This window comes from Symphalangus syndactylus, chromosome 16, assembly GCF_028878055.3.
Source record: "Symphalangus syndactylus isolate Jambi chromosome 16, NHGRI_mSymSyn1-v2.1_pri, whole genome shotgun sequence".
Classification (NCBI taxonomy): domain Eukaryota; kingdom Metazoa; phylum Chordata; class Mammalia; order Primates; family Hylobatidae; genus Symphalangus; species Symphalangus syndactylus.
The window spans coordinates 91,888,825-91,904,992 of record NC_072438.2 but is presented as its reverse complement, the minus strand read 5'-3'; the positions used below and the strand labels follow the sequence as shown (position 1 = coordinate 91,904,992).

The following is a 16,168-nucleotide window of genomic DNA, read 5'->3' as shown; positions in this document are numbered from 1 at the left end:
CTTATTTTCTTGTACGTTCAATTGCTTTATATATTTAATCATTTTAGTTGTACATCCCATTATTTGATTTTCTGAAGTCCTCTGGAGTCTAATCCTGCTGTCTGTTTTTGTCTGTGGATTCTTGTTCTTGTCCTGGGAGACTTGGAGGAGGAATCTGTCTTCACTGGGCTTTACCAGTAAGGATCTTATGGGGCCTCTGATGCAGACAGCAACCCTCTGGGGAGATGCTACAAGTGTTTTTGTCAGGCCAGGAGTATAGGTGTCTGAAAATCCTTTTCAAGGCAGATTTCTCAGAAGACAAATTGCCAAACAGTACAAATACGGGCTGAACTCATGTAAAAGCAAGGCTTTGTTTACAAATTCTTAAGGAGACTTCTGTCCCCATGTGGAGCCCAGTCTGACACAGTCTGGCTTCCTGGCCCTCCCAGGGCCACTGGGCACGTTTCCCTCTTCCACCTTTCCCCAGGGGTGTGGCCTCTGATCATCCAACCTTGGCTACTCCCTGCCTCCTGTGGGCCCACCTCTCATGTTAAAGGTCTGAATTTCAGTTCCTTCTTCGTTTTGGGTTTCCAGGAATTCCTTTCACTTCAAGGTCAAATTTTTTTAAAAAAGCAAAAAGCCAAAGACAAAACAGAAAAGACCTACCATTTGCAGGCAGCTTTTTAATCTAAGATTAAAAAGATTTCCCAGCCTATGTAGTTGGCCTCCCAATCAGAAATGGAGACTGAAAATACAATTATCTACACCTTAGGGTCATTTTTCACTCTCTTGAAATACAGGATCTCAGAGTTATGAATGTTTTGGGCCTAAGGAAGAGCTTAGAAGAACTGTCCCACTAAATGTTTTTTAAAAATTAATTTCCCTCCCCGCTCTATCCCACCTCTTTCCCATGCTCATCAGAAATTGATGAAAGATGCTATTACGGGCTGAATAGTATCCCCCCAAAATTCACAGGTTGAAGTCCTAACTGACATACCCTTAAATTGTAATTGTATTTGCAGAGAGGGTCTTAAAAGATAATTAAGTTAAAATGAGGAATTGAGGTCAAGCTCTAATATAATAGAAATGGTGTCTTTATAAGAGAAAGAGACACCAGGGATGTGCACACACAAAGAAATGGCCTGCGAGGAAACAGCAAGAAAGTGCCATCTGCAAGCCCAGGAGAGAGGCCTCAGGAGAAAGCAGAGCTGCCGACACCTTGATCTTGGACTTCAGCCTCCCAAGCTGGGAGAAATAAATGTCTGTGGTTTAAGCCACCCAGTCTGTGGTATTTTGTTAAGGCAGGCCGAACCAATAATACAGATGCCCATTTAAAAATGATCTCTGAATCTTTCCAACTTGGCACACATAAAACTTTTAAACTGTAACTCACAGATGTGTTCATAAAGTAAAAATAAAAAGAGCTGTGCAACTAACTACAAAGAAAACTAATGATGAATGTTCAGGTGACATTTGAAAGGATCAAGTCTTCTGAAGCTCCTGCAGGGCAGCCTGTCCACTCCTCCGCTGAAATAAGCACACAATGTCAAGGCTCAGTCACCCAGTATTAGCACTTGCATTTAATTTAGTTTCTAAAAACAATTAACTTCATTAATCCCTCTCAGTATGTTTGGTGATTAATGTAGCAATAAAAAGTGGCAATAATAATAATAACTCAAAGCTGAGACAGATTCATTTTAACTTGCAATACTGCCAAAAAATATGACAGGACATATTTATTGTGATTGTTGTACCACTGTCTCTAGAACTCTTCATTTGCAAAACTGCAAAAGAAGAATTACTTTTGCAGAAATCTTTGCAGAATTATTTGCAAATCAGTATTTTTAGGAGAAACAGAAAAACCTTAGATTTTTGTTGTGGTGGTTGTTATTCAAATGAGAGCTTCAAATGTAAAGAATAAGCTTCCTCTTAGCAGAAGTGCTGTGCAGAGGGTAAGAACACAGATGCTGGAGCCAGAACCTTGGTTCAAATCCCAGCTTTGCCTGTGTGTGTGTGCGCGCATGTGCCTGTGCATAAGTGTGTGCACATGTGTGCATACGTATGTGCTTGTGTGTGTGTGGCTGTGTGTGGGCAAGTTGCTGAAGCTCTCTGTGCCTCAGGGTCTTCCACCTATGAAGAAAGAGTGAACAGGGAAAATGTTCCCCTCCCCCAGGGCCAGCTGAGGATTACTGAGTTAGGACACATGAAATGCCTCCAACAGGGCCTGGCACACAGGATGGGTTCGACTGTTAGCTAGTCTTATTAAATGGGTTTTTAAGTTAGCATTTAGTACTTAGAGAGGCCTCTGGAGTCCTCAAATCATTGGTGCTTTTCCAGCTCTTCACCTCTCTTCACAGCAGTTCCTTAAAGAGCACTGCCCTACCGGTAGCTGGGGAATGCAGGCCATGCCCTGTAAAGCACCTGCCCATCGTGGTGCTGACCACCACCAGGACCTCCGTCATTACATCGCCACCTAAGTGAGGAAGCTTCGGGAGAATCACAGATCCAACTTCTGCTCCTCATCACCACTCTGTGGCAGGCACTGCTCTAACCACGTGGAGTCCATACATCTTTCACTGTACAGCAGCCCCACGGAGTAGATCCTGAGGCAGGGAGAAAGGGAAGCCAGGGGCCTCAAATTGCACAGCTGGCAAGCGGCAGACTGGATTCCACCCTTAATCGTAGGTAAGCCTTTCCTTGCTCAGACTCCTTCCAGGAAACAGAGCACCATGGCTTCTGAGAGTAACTCAAAGGAATGGCCTACAGATAGAGCCAGGCTATTACACTACCTAGATAAGGGAAGGTGAGTTTGAAATGAAAAGCTCTCTACAGAGCAGCTGCCTGCGCAAATGGGAAGGGGAGTGGAGGAAGCTTTAGCTATGGTCACATCTGGGCGGTAAGCAAACACCAAGGAAGCAAATGACTATGTGGGACGCTGGGCCAAGCATCTATCCTCAGGTGTCAGGATGCCTGGCTGTAAGACGGAGTCACTGGTGGCTTGCTATCTGCTAGTGCTCAATGGCGCACTAGAAAATGCTACTGCGGGAAGAAGAAAGGGGAAATACCAGAAGAGTCCCATAAACCAGGGAGCAGTTTCCAGCAAGGAGCTAGAAAGGCTGTTAACTCACACAAATGTCCCAAAAGCATTCACTGCAGGTACTGGAGTATGACTCGCAAGTATATGCTACCTTTGTTCCTGCCTGAGAAGAGCTATTGAAATGTTATTCAAAGGGAAGCTCTTCTACGTAAGAGACAAAAGGTACTGAGGACGGTTCCGGTGGAAAGAACAAAACAAAATAGAAAACAACCAGTGCTGCAGGTTATGATTAAACCAAAGGATCTCAGGTAGAGCAATGTAGTGGCAGGTAAGCAAAGGGGTTGGTGAGATTAGGTGGGTAGAACTTCCCAATGCAAACAGAGCAAGGGACTATGGCCTATCTTAGTTAAGAAAAATGACTCCACCAGGAGAAAGGAGAATCACTGGCAAGTGGAGACTCACATCTATGGAAGCCCACGCACCTGAAGGTAGGAACCCTAAAAAGTGGAGAGGATAAAGGGGTGAGAGGCGGTAAGAACGTATGCAGAGAGTGGGTACTGACAGTCTGGCCCAATAACAGACATGAGTTATAGAAGACCCCAGTGAGAACCTTGCCCCCAGACCAAGTGGACCCCTTACAGGAAATTTCAGGTGTGCATATATAAGGTAGAAGTAATGGTTTGTGCTAAAAAACGAGCGAGAGCCCCAGATACATTCCTGAATTTGCACTCTTGTTGGCTTCATACTGCTATTCTGTGCTCAGAATCATAGACTGTGAAGGTGAGAAGGCTCTTAAATTACACGGAGCAACCCCGTTAAAGAATGAAGTTCAGAGACATAGTGGGACTCCCTGGGCCATGGTGCTTTGACTCTGAACTAGTAATGCCTAACTCCATCTTCCACAGCAGTGTGTGTTCCATGCATGACATAGTTTCTGACCCAAAGGACAAAATGAGTACTGACTGGGCCAGGATGGGCACCCTGCCGGAAAGCTGACTGGGCCCCTTTCAAGCTGGGAGGTACATGGGGCAGCTACATGTGTATCCTTGAGCGTAGGGAGGCTGATTTCAAAAAGTTCAGGGGAAAGTAGGATCCGCTGCCTGGAGGTGCTTTGGAAAAGCTGGCATTGGGAATTGGTTGAGGAAAGGACTAGTCAGGTGTTCGCCAGTCTCACTCTCAGCTTCCCCGTAGTTGGATTGGGGGCATCAAACTAGGTCCTGCCCAATAGTATGGGGAAAAGTGACTTTGGTGGGCAGCATCATGTCATCATGTCCCCCCACTCTGGAACCTGTGAGTGTGCTGGGCTACATGGCCAGGGGAAATGAGGGTTGTAGATGGAATTAAGGTTGTTTATCAGCTGACCTTAAGCTGAGGAAGAAGAAGGGAAACTGCTATTCTGTGCTTAGAATCATAGACTGAAGGTGAGGAGATTATTCTGGATTACCCAGGTGGGCCCATGTAATCTCAAGGGTCTCTAAATGTGAAAGAGGGAGGCGGAAGAGTCAGGGCTCTGGGTGTGTGATGTGAGGATGTGACTGGTCATTGCTGCCTTTGAAGAAGCTTTCCTTCGCTTGTGGAGGAAGGCGCCATGAGCCAAGGAAAGTCGGTGGCCTCTAGAAGCTGGAAAAGGCAAGAAAATGGATTCTCCCCTGATCCTCCAGAAGGAACCAGTTGCCCTGTGGATACTTTGATTTTAGCCCAGTGAGACCCATCTTGGACTTCTCACCTCTAGAACTGTAACATAATAAAACTGTGTTGTTTAAAACCACTAAGTGTATTGTGATTTGGTACAGCAGCCATAGGAAACTGATGTGATGATGCATACCACTTGTGGGCCACACCATACGGACCCCAGCACGGCGACCTACACTCATCCCCTCTGCAGCAGCCACACATTGAAAAGCTAGTGCTATGCAGCAAGGGGTGTCTGGGCCTCTGAATTGTTCCATGTTAAGAAGACCCCCCCAGGAGAGAAATAAACCTGGATTAGTTCGGCCATTGAGAATTTAGGTTGTTTGTTACAACAGGAAGTACCATTCTCTATACCTAATCTAGTACTTTATACAAAAGTGAATATTCTCTATAGAAACAAACAAGATTTCTGAAGCTGGGAAGGGAAAAGCAATCACAAAACCAAGTAAGAATGCACAGGGCACTGGCCGAAATGAAAAGGACACTCACCAAAGATGTTAGAAGTCACAGATAACCAAAAATGGCTAGGGAAGGCTGGGCGCAGTGGCTCATGCCTGGAGTCCCAACACTTTGGGAGGCCAAGGTGTGCAGATCGCTTGAACCCAGGAGTTTGAGACCTGACTGGACAACATAGTAAAACCTTGTGTCTACATCAAATACACAAATTAGCTGGTCGTGGTGGTGCACACCTGTAGTCCCAGCTACTCAGCACACTGAGACGAGAAGATCTCTTGAGCCCAGGAGGCCAAGGTTGCAGTGAGCCAAGACCATGCCACTGCACTCAAGCCTGAGAGAGACCCTGTCTAGACAAAAAAAAAGGCTAGGGAAGAGGTGAAATGCCATGGGCCACCTTGACAGAAGGCTTCTGAAAAAAGCATAGTAACTAAAGGGTCTTGTTTTCCTTGGCATGTTGGGAACAAAGGCAGACCTCTTACCTGGACCCTTTGATCTCTGGTCCTGACTGGTTGACACTGGGACTATGCTTAGCAAATCTGTGACCGCAGGGTTAATAGAAGACAAATTAGTCTTCCGTTTCTAGCAATGGATAATCTGAAAGTCTTTCTGCAGGGAGGTAATTCAGGGAGAATTACACTAGACTTTTGAGAGGCATCCATAACTCGTCTCTGATGGATCAGTTAGTATAAGAGAGAACTAAGTTACTTTGAAGTTACTAAAAAAAGTAACATGGTCTATTTTCCATTTTACTTGAAACAAATACAATCGTGCTTATATTTCCATTTAATTCACTTTGAGAGGGGATGTAGAGTCTGCTTTTCAAATAAAATCCTATGTAAGATTAGTAACACTCAAAGCTATCATGTAGCAGATTTATGAGAACTCTACTGACACATGGTTTTGGCTCCACTGGGAAATGGAGGGGAACAGGGCCAGCAAAATGTATTTAACAAAGAGATTTTACCCATCTCACTGCCACAGACTCACAAAGACTGGCAGAAATGAGTAATAGCAAGGCTCATAATTAGGTCCTCTTTTCTGCTGTGGAATGCTATGGCTGCTGTTACATGAAACAGAAAGAACCTTGCTAATTCTAACTCTGCTAATCTGCATTTGCAATAACTCATCAAACAAGCAGTCTCACCCCATTTCTCTGCAAATATTTTGTAGTCAAGAGCAGTGGTGACGTCTCAAATCATTAAGGCTGGATTACTTTTACAGAGGACTGCAGACAACAGCACATTTGCCAGGATGTGATGCAGTGCCATCCATCACTTGTAAATAACAATACCTGTATTTGCACAGCACCTTTCTCTAACACTCTTCAGAAGCCTTTACAAACTGCCTCATTCATCTCCCACCTTGGGAGGAGGCACCTGGCCAGTGATGGAGTCGTCTGTGGGGCTGCTGAAGTTCCAAAAGGCAACAGCCTTTCCGGCCACTCCCACTGGGTCACTAGCTCAGGGGAGTTGGCAACAGATACTCCAAACAATTGGGTCAGGTTTTCTTTTTTTTTTTAGACGAAATTTTCGCTCTTCTTGCCCACGCTGGAGTCCAGTGGTGTGATCCTGACTCACCACAACCTCTGCCTCGCAGGTTCAAGCGATTTTCCTGCCTCAGCCTCCATAGTAGCTGAGATTACAGGCCCCCACCAGCACACTCGACTAATTTTGTATTTTTGGTAGAGACGGGGTTTCACCATGTTGGCCAGGCTAGTCTTGAACTCCTGACCTCAGGTGCTCTCCCCACCTGGGTCTCCCAAAGTGCTGGGATTATAGGTGTGAGCCACCGCACCTGGCTCTGGGTCAGGTTTTTAAATGGCACTGTCCTCGGTATCTCAACGGTAAGATGACTGGTGATTTCATGAGTTAAACATGCCAAGTGCTTAGAAGTGTGTCAGCACATTGTGACACTCAACAAACTTCATTAGTGTTTCTACCAGTCTGCTGCCTGAACCGGCCAAGAGGACCACCTGCATCCCTGCGCACAGTACAGAGAGCCCAGAGCGGAGGAAGGTGTGGGCCCGGTATGCTACGGGGGCAGTGAGGGGTGAGAAGAGGCCCTGGGGAAACTCAGGAGTGCTTATTGAGTATTTTGTGCTGCTCCTGGGAATAAAGAGATCAAGAAGACCCAGCCCTGGAAGCAAGAAGACAGGCAGAGAGACGAAGGTTAGTGCACGAAGGAAAACGAGGGGATTGTGGGGAATGTACGGGAGGAGATATGGGTCAGACAGCAATTAAAGAGAAGACACAAAAGAACATTAAGACAGTCACTGTAAGAGAATTTTATTATCTCTGATTGAGCATTGAGGCACAAGTCTGTTATCCAATTTAAGCACTTAATGAAAGCATTCTCAACATTTTTAAGGCAGTGATTTTGATTTATGAACTGTGCTCTTGGCTATCCTTGATGATTATCCTTTATTGCAGTGGGCTTTTTTTTTTTTTTTTTTTTAAGCTATCTACCCTTCAGAGCTGCCTACTCTCTGGCAATGCTAGACTAAACAAGAACACCAGAGCTTCCTGCCAAAAAAAGGTTCACACATGGTCCTCTGTAACACATGGGAAAGCGCATTTGAGGGGTGCTGTTGGCAATTGAGGGGTGCTGTTGGCATTTGAGGGGTGCTGCTGGCATTTGAGGGGTGCTGCTGTTGGGCCCCTCCTCTAACTATGGTCTTGGAGACAGATGACAGATGGTGACAGCCACCCGCAAGAGCTTACCCCATAAGTCTAAAGGAGCTGCCCTAAAGTCACTAGAGGAGTTTACCTGTGGGATGAACAGTGCTGGTACCCTGATGCTGAAGTGGGATGTGAGACTCACTGCAGCAAACACAGCCCCACCCCGCGACTTGCCCCGATGCCCAAACTTCGCACTTCATAAAGGAGAAAAACTGAGCCCCAGTGAAGCGTGAAGTGATGTCTTCAAACTTAGAACCCAAGCTCACTGCTACACTAGCACAAATAAGCTGCCTCTTCCCTCCTCAGGGGTAAATAAACTACTTACTCTGTAATTCACAAAGCCTAGCTGTTTACTCTGCAATTCAAAGAAAACCAGAGTCCAGCAAGGAATTTCTCCCAGGGAGTGAGTATGTACAGTTTATACCTCTGACCTTAAAAATCTCCATATGGGCACTTTGGAAGGCTGAGGCGGGTGGATCACCTGAGGTCAGGAGTTCAAGACCAGCCTGGCCAACATGGCAAAATCTGGCCTCTACTAAAAATACAAAAATTAGCCAGGTGTGGTGGCAGGCGCCTGTAAACCCAGCTACTCGGGAGGCCGAGGCAGGAGAATCTCTTGAACGTAGAAGGCAGAGGTTGAAGTGAGCCAAGATCATGCCACTGCACTCCAGCCTAGGTGACAGAGTGAGACTCTGTTTCAAAAAAACAAAACAAAACAAAAAACTTCCATATGGGTGTGTCTCTGTATGCAATTTAATTACTGTACTTTGGTTCTGTATCATTCCAACAGATATGCTTTAATGTAACCCATGTCCTGGGGAGTGCAGGGCCAGGGCAGGCGGCTGCTGCAGTTCCTGGAGGCAGCCCTGCCCCGGGTGGAAATCAAGGCACTCTTCCCCACAGTGGACAGGGACCCGCTGTGGTAGAATGGAAGTCAGTTATCCTTAAAGGAAACCCCATTAAAAAAAAAATCTCCCTTTGAGGTACTTTTTTTCTTAAAACCAATGCAACACAAATTCCCCCAAAGCCTATTTTCCACCACAGTGGAATGATTTTCTAAAACCCCATGCCTCTTAAGTCCTCTGGCATCAGTTAGACATTTTTCTTTCCTAGTGCCAGTCAGTTTTGTTGTAGAGAGCCTCCGTCACCACTGAAAAATATTGCCTACTTTGGACTGCAACATATTTAAAGAACCGCTCCTATTCACTGTGCTAGGGCAGAGAATTGCCGCCCTATAGTGGAGGACAGCAGAGAGGGATAATGGGAATCTTTTTTCTTTTTGAGATGGAGTCTCGCTCACTTTGTCGCCAAGGCTGGAGTGCTTTGGCTCAATCTTGGCTCACTACAACTTCTGCCTCCCGGATTCGAGCCATTCTCCTGCCTGGGCCTCCTGAATAGCTGGGATTACAGGCGCCCACCACCACGCCCAGCTGATTTTTCGCCCAGCTGATTTTTGTACTTTTAATAGAGACGCGGTTTCACCATGTTATCCAGGCTAGTCTTGAACTCCTGACCTCAAGTGATCCACCCTCCTGGGCCTCCCAAACTGCTGGGGTTACAGGCATGAGCCACTGCGCCTGACCAGGAATCTTTATTGTCAAGAAAATGGCACAAATGTGCCACCAAAAGAAGCCATGTTTCTTAAAGACTTCTGTTCCTAGAAGACTGAGTTTATGACACTAAGGCGTGCTATTAAGACCCTAAAAGAACCTCATGCATCCATACATTGAGGTGACCTGGCTTCTGAGACCCAAGGCCTTTGATCTTCTCACCAGTGTCCCTCCATATGGGCCGACTGCCACTGGAAAGGAGAGTAGAAACGGAAACAGACCCGTCTGGACTGAGTCCAAAGTGCAAACAGGAACTGTGCCCAGAGAGAGGAGGAGGTGGCAGAAGCCTGAAGGCTGCTTAGATCCCTATGTTCTAAGAAAGACCGCTCTGTCCTGGCTTTAACTTCCTTGTCTCAGAAGTTTAGGATTTGCTCAAAATGAGAAAAAGCAACTTTGAGAAAAAAAAAAATCTGGATGTGGAAGAAACTGGCGGTGAAAGTCATATTGAGTGATTAATGATAAAAATTATTTCCGCTCCTTGGTTCTTGGGTCGGTATGAAACGCTGGCGGCCTCTAATTAATCATCACCATGATATTAACACCACTGACTTTTCATTGCTTCTGTTACTTTCTTTATAGCCATCTGTACCCTCTAAGTAAATATCATCCGCCAAAACTTTGCTATAAGTTGTGCAACAGGGTTCGCCCAAGGCACCAGAGCCTGCGCGCAATCGCACAGGTACGCGGCGGCCCGCGCTCCTCAGGAAGAAACGCTTCGCCGCCGCCGGCAAGCGGGGCCGAAGCTCCGGCGGGCTCGTCCCAGGCCTGGGCGCCCGACCTCTCCGCGGCCCGCGCCCCTCGGGCGGGCATCAGGGCCCGGACCCCGTCTCAGCGCTCGCCGGGGCCCTCCCCGCGGAGTTCCCGCCCGGCGCCCCCGGGTTCGAGCCCGCCCCCGGCACCCGCGCGTGGAGAGAAAGGGGAAACGAGTCAGTACCGGCGGGCAGGTGTCCAGCTTTAGTCTCTAGTTTCCCTTCGGGAGGCGAAGACATGGCGCGGCGGGGCTTCAGCGGGGCCGAGGCGGCGGCGCGGTTCTCGGGCCGGGAGGGAGTGCGCGAGTGAGCGCGGCTTTGAGTGCCAGGGAGAGAGCGTGCGGGAGAGCGACGCGCGCGCGCGTGGGGCGCCGGGGCCGCGCGAGCCGACCGAGTGCCACTGCCGTTAAGGGGGCGCGGCCGCCGCGCGCCGACGTGGCGCAGCCGAGCCCACCCACGGCGTGCGCACTGACGTCACCGCGGCCTGCTAGCCCCGCCGGGCCGCGAGCCAAGCAGACGGTGCATGCGCAGCCGGCCGCGCCACGTCGGATGCTGTGGCCGAGGGCGCAGGCGGGGGAGGAGGAGGTAGGGAAGGGAGGGAGTGAGAGAGTGAGAGAGAGAAGGAAGGAGAGGGAGGCGGGGTACCCGGCTGGCTGCGGGGACTGGAGTTGCGGGAAGTTAAGTAGGGCCCAGCTGAGGATGGCTGCTGCAGCGAACGCGCTCAGCCGGGCTCCTGGCTACGCGGCGAGGCGCGTGACGGCGCCCCACAGTGCGGGCCAGGGCTGGGGCGTCCCGGCGGGGAGGCAACCGTCCCCTGAGACCCTCAGCCCCTGCCGCGGCAGCGCCTAATGAAGCGCGGAAAGAAGCGCCCAGATGGCAGCTACGGGGGCCGAGAGAGCAGGAATTTGTTAAAAGACGATGCGAGGGGAGAGCTTGCTTTCTGAGTGAGGGCCAGCGCTGGGGAACAGAGACGGTGGCTTCTGTCCCTCCCTCCGCCATCATTATGAACCAAAAATAAAATTCTAAGCCCTGCAGCCAACGGATGGACCCACCCCTCCGCCTGTGGCCTTCTGAGTTATCTTTTTATTTATTATTTTTTATTTTATTATTATTATGCTTTAAGTTTTAGGGTACATGTGCACAATGTGCAGGTTTGTTACATATGTATCCATGTGCCATGTTGGTGTGCTCCACCCATTAACTCGTCATTTAGCATTAGGTATATCTCTTGACTTTGCTTTGTAACATCCAGGATATTTCTTATTATACTATGTAGTGTAGGCTTTAAATTAATTTTAATATAATTTTTTTGACATACATACACATAAAACACTTAAGGATATACATATCTTGAAATAAAAATGATAGAATATATTTTACACACACATATACACACGTGCGTGTGCACACACACACACACAAGTGAGGGATCTTTGGGATTTCATTGGGCCTCAACTTATCACTCAGTGACAGTTTCAGGCATTTTTCAGAAGTAATTCAACAGCTAATAACGAGCATGGAGGTCCATTTTAGCCACATATGAGGTTATACTTTAGTTAACACTATTTGAAGAAAAAAATAACCAGGCTGAACCTTGGCAATATATTGCTCTTATCTTTATTTAAAAGTTAGAAAATAGAAACTGCAAAAAAGATGAGAGTAACACAACCATGAATACTGATTTTCTAGGGAATTTCGAATGCTTTGTAAGTTACTTATAAAAAATGTTTTAGCAGAGAAATGGGGAGTGGTAAGGATAATTTTATGTCTAGCTCTTGCATTGAGTCATTATTTGACCTTGTGCAAGCTACTTACGCATTCTGTAATTACATTTCCATATTGGAGGCCATAATACCTATCTTACTTGAGGATTCAAATAGTTATTCAATATTACGTCTTAGCATTTACAGCCCTCATGCTGTACTATGTGCCTCCTAAAGGTACTTTTGGCAATCTCAGAGTTTTGATAGCATTAGTGACACCATTTTTCAGAAGGGCTGTTTTCACAGGCTTTGAAGTGAAGAAGGTCTCAAAGAAGAGACTGTTGGCCCAGGTTATTTTTTCCTCCAAAGGAGCGTGTTCTATCTTCTCTCACTGGCCATATGGATGTTTTGACTACATTTAAGAAAGAATTAATTTTTATAAATACGTTTTTTAAAAAATACAAAAAAAAATACACTTTGGAAAACCTAGATAACAGATTAATGTCCAAAGGAAAAAGCAAGTCACCACTTCTCAACAATCCTACCAGCAGGTAAAGTTGACCACTTGTAACATTCTGTTGTACGTCCCTCCAGGCTTCCAGACGGAAATAGACAAGGATTCTTTTTAGCTATCTTATTTTGTAAATTGTCCCTTAATTTGTGTTTGATGTTTTTCTCATAGTTAGAAACAGGAGTTACAGGTTTTTGGAAGGAAGACCATAGTGACCTTTTTTTATCACATTATGTTAAGGATACATGTTATTAATATGACTAGTCACTGAAGATGTCAACCTGATCACCTCATGACAGAAAGAGTTTTTAAGTATGGCTATTTTATTAGATTTAAGTTAATTTATTGGTGAATTCAGCTCTATAATAGGACTCAATATGAACATGGGCTAAATTGTTTGTATCATAACCTTAAAGTTCCCCAATAATTGCTAAGAGTCTATATTAACAAGCCTATGCCTGGTCATGAGTCTGGAAGATACCTCTGGGCTCTTGCCATCTCAGATTTATTTGCTGTCACTATTCTAGGGTTAGAGATGGCAAGTAATTTCCTTAAAAAAATTTAGAGCTTTTTTTTCCTGCTGAAATTACTTGGTTTTCTTTTTAGACCATCTTTCTTCTCAGCAAGTGATTTCCTATAATTGATTAATTATTCCATTCAGGGTGAAGTATCTGTGTGTGACTTTGCAGGCTAGAGAGGGTTGTAAATAATGACTTCTGTCGGATCCTAGTCCTCAGTGTGTTTGCAGAAAAGCCAGCTCTGTTCTTGCTCAATTTTAGACAAGGTCCGAGCTTGGGATATACAATTGCTGTTAATCCAGATAAGAACAAATCCCAAAGCCATCCTTCAGGTTTGGAGGGACCCTCTGGGGCACCATTCACAAGCTTTTCACTGACACAAATTAATAGAATGCCTTTGGCCATGGAAAAAATAAAAGAAAACATACAATTTCAGTAGCTCACTGGAGACTTATGACATGACTATTCATGGCCTTAACAAAGAACCACAGGGCATTTGGGTAAAGAAAAGCTACACTTAGCATTCCAGGCAAGGTTGTGGCAAACATATAGCTTGACATGACATCACTCAGCACAAATATTGGGGAATAACATGCTGGGTCAGGCTTAGTTTGGGTTTGGCTTATTTACTGTTCCTCTGTCCCTTAAGAATGTTGTTGTTCTCCTTTTCTTTTCCCTTCTCTTTTCGTTTCAGAAGGAGAAACCAACTCCAAGTTCTTACTGGAATATTTACAGGGTACTGGAGGGGCTCACGGCATTAAGGAGAAGGCTCCGGCAGCCTCAGAAAGAAAGAAAACTAGGGAAGCTCTGGAAACACCAATAAACGACCTCTGTCTAGGACGCTGCTGGTGGATGACTCAGTGTGACGGTTCATTTCATGTGTCAGCTTGGATGGGCTATAGGGCGCAGGTATTGGGTCAAACATTATTCTAGATGTATCTGTGAAGCTCTATTTTAGATGAGATAGACGCTGAAATTGGTGAACTTTGAGTAAAGGAGAGCACTCGCTATAATGTGGGTGAGCCTCTTCCAATCGGGTGAAGACCTTAGCAGAAAAAGACTGACTGTAGGCGTCCCAATCTCATGAGCCAACTCCTTAAAATAAATCTCTCTCTGTGTGTGTCTTTCTCTCTCTCTCTCTGTCTGTCTCTCTCTCTCTCTGTCACACACACACACACACACACACACACCCTATTGGTTCTGTTTCTCTGGAGCACCCTGACTGACATGCTCAGTTATGACTTTCCTCTCTCCTGGATCTCCATTCCAGACCTGGTGCAGAGAGCATGCAACATTCTTGGACCTGAACCTACTTTGATTCAGGTGCTATGCTCTACATGACCTTCCTGAGTGTAAGCTGAAGTGGAGAGAACATTTACAACTTAGTGAGCTAACCAAGCAGCCCTGTCAACTGACAACCAGGATGGATGGCCTCACGCCATATCACATTTGGCTATACTCTGTCCTCTATCATAAGTTACTGATCCTCCTGCCAGGTTTTTCTGAAATTTGATTTCAAGAGATGAGGGCACTCCTATTACCCAGTGTTTTACCCCAGAGCCTATATTTACCCATTAGGAATGTAACTCCTTAACCTCATACCTTGTGTAACTCCAAGTTGTAAAACACATTTAAGATAATTGCATCTGTTCCTAAACCTCTCCCTTGCAGGGAATAGTGTTCACACATTGTGCCTATTGTTAAAGACTTGAGCTGCAAAATGACCTCGTACTAATTTAGTTCATCATCACAGATTATATCTTACATAAATTCTCTTGCTAATCAGATTTTCAGACCTCGGTTCTAGTTTTTCTCCTTTCTAACTTGCAAACTGCACATAAATAAAAAGCACAGCCTCTAATGGCTTTTTCTTTATTATTGTGGTAAGAACACTTAATGAGACATCTACCCTCTTAACAAACCTTTGAGTAATACTGTATTGCTAACTACAGGCATGACGCTGTGTAGCAGATCTCTAGAATGTATTCATCTTGCAAACTGTAAGATATATCAAGAGATATGTCTTCCCCTCTCCCGGCCTTTGGCACCACCACTTTACTCTGTTTCTGTGAGTTTGACTGTTGTGGCTTGCTCATGTAAGTGGGGTCTTGCAATATTTGGCCAAATAGTTTTCCATTGTGCACAGATGTCACATTTTCTTTATACTTCTGTCGATGGACACTTACATTGCTTCTGTTCTAACGAATTCATTACACAATGGGAAGTCTTGCTTTCCACCTCCTTTCCCCTCAACTCCCACCTACCTTGCTGGCCTTTCTGATACTAAAGTCTGCCTGTCCCATAGAGCCAGCTCTTTCCATCAATAACCCTATGCTGTCTGCTTTGTTTGATCTCAGTTCCCTGGTGTTTGTTTTCACTTCCAACCTTCACTTAGGTGTCTGGAGAGCTGAGTGTTCCTTGAGGGTCCAAACAGCAAAGTGCAGGAGCTGAGAGACTGAAAGGAAGTCTGTCCTTATCATCAGCCCGAGTGTGGTGGTCATGGTAGGCATCTGCTGACCCTGAGCCTCCCTCCTGGAGTCTCTTTTCTGTTCCTACGGTCCCATAAATTTATCAGTTATCAAATAAATGTATCAGTTATTCCTGCTGCTGGGAATTTCAGTGGGTTGCCCTCCTTGGGTTCTACCTTCCCACCTTTCTCTTTATACACTACCTCCATACGCTGCCTCCATACACTCAAAATCCCTCCTGTAGTAACAGAGAGGAGTAATGGTGGTAGAGAGGAGGGAGGCACGGTTGGCTACCAGGCTCTGAAGGTAATCTAGAAATCTCAAGGCCAGGAATGGAGTTGTTGATTTCATTGACTTTCTTTTATTCAACAAAATGTTTTTGAGCACCTTCCTTTTGCCAGGTACCTTTCTAGAAAGTGAAGATAAAGTTTCAGCTCTCTCAGAGCTTATATTCTAGTTCAATGAAGGCCGACACAGTACATGGTGACAAGTAACAGAGGTAGGCTTCTGGTATTCTCCTCTAAAACAGACTGAAATGCTGAATAATGATCCAGTTTCTAAAGCTTTCTGATATTAATATAATGTGTTGTTTTTGGACAGTTCTTTGGAACACATTTTAAAAGATAAAAGTCAGGTGCCATGGCACTGATGCTTTGTTATGTGCAGGCAAGATCTTTCAGGAAGAAATTTGGGGTAGGGAGAGGCTGGCTTGCATACACTTTATTCTTTCAGTTATTCATGCCAGAGAGATGGGGCAAGTCTTTTGA

At 45.7% G+C, this 16,168-nt stretch overlaps 1 protein-coding gene and 2 long non-coding RNA genes across 4 annotated transcripts in view; 2 read left to right on the top strand and 1 right to left on the bottom strand.

Annotated features, from left to right (window-relative positions):
• DAP (death associated protein) overlaps positions 1-11,206 on the bottom strand; it is an 81,110-nt gene extending 69,904 nt beyond the window's left edge. For both annotated transcript variants that reach the window (XM_055245427.2, XM_055245428.2), the window contains exon 1: positions 10,387-11,206. In XM_055245427.2, coding sequence (XP_055101402.1) covers positions 10,387-10,441 — 55 coding nt within the window. In that variant the 5' untranslated portion in view covers positions 10,442-11,206. The remainder of the gene's footprint in view (positions 1-10,386) is intronic.
• The window catches only part of LOC134732817 (uncharacterized), a 109,458-nt gene continuing 100,381 nt past the window's right edge, over positions 7,092-16,168 (top strand). Inside the window, exon 1 of the long non-coding RNA XR_010116379.1 lies at positions 7,092-7,332. This is a non-coding gene — a long non-coding RNA (uncharacterized lncRNA). The remainder of the gene's footprint in view (positions 7,333-16,168) is intronic.
• On the top strand, positions 10,670-15,489 carry LOC129464336 (uncharacterized). The gene is made up of 3 exons (XR_008651549.2): positions 10,670-10,786; positions 13,628-13,842; positions 15,329-15,489. It is a non-coding gene; the product is annotated as an uncharacterized lncRNA (long non-coding RNA).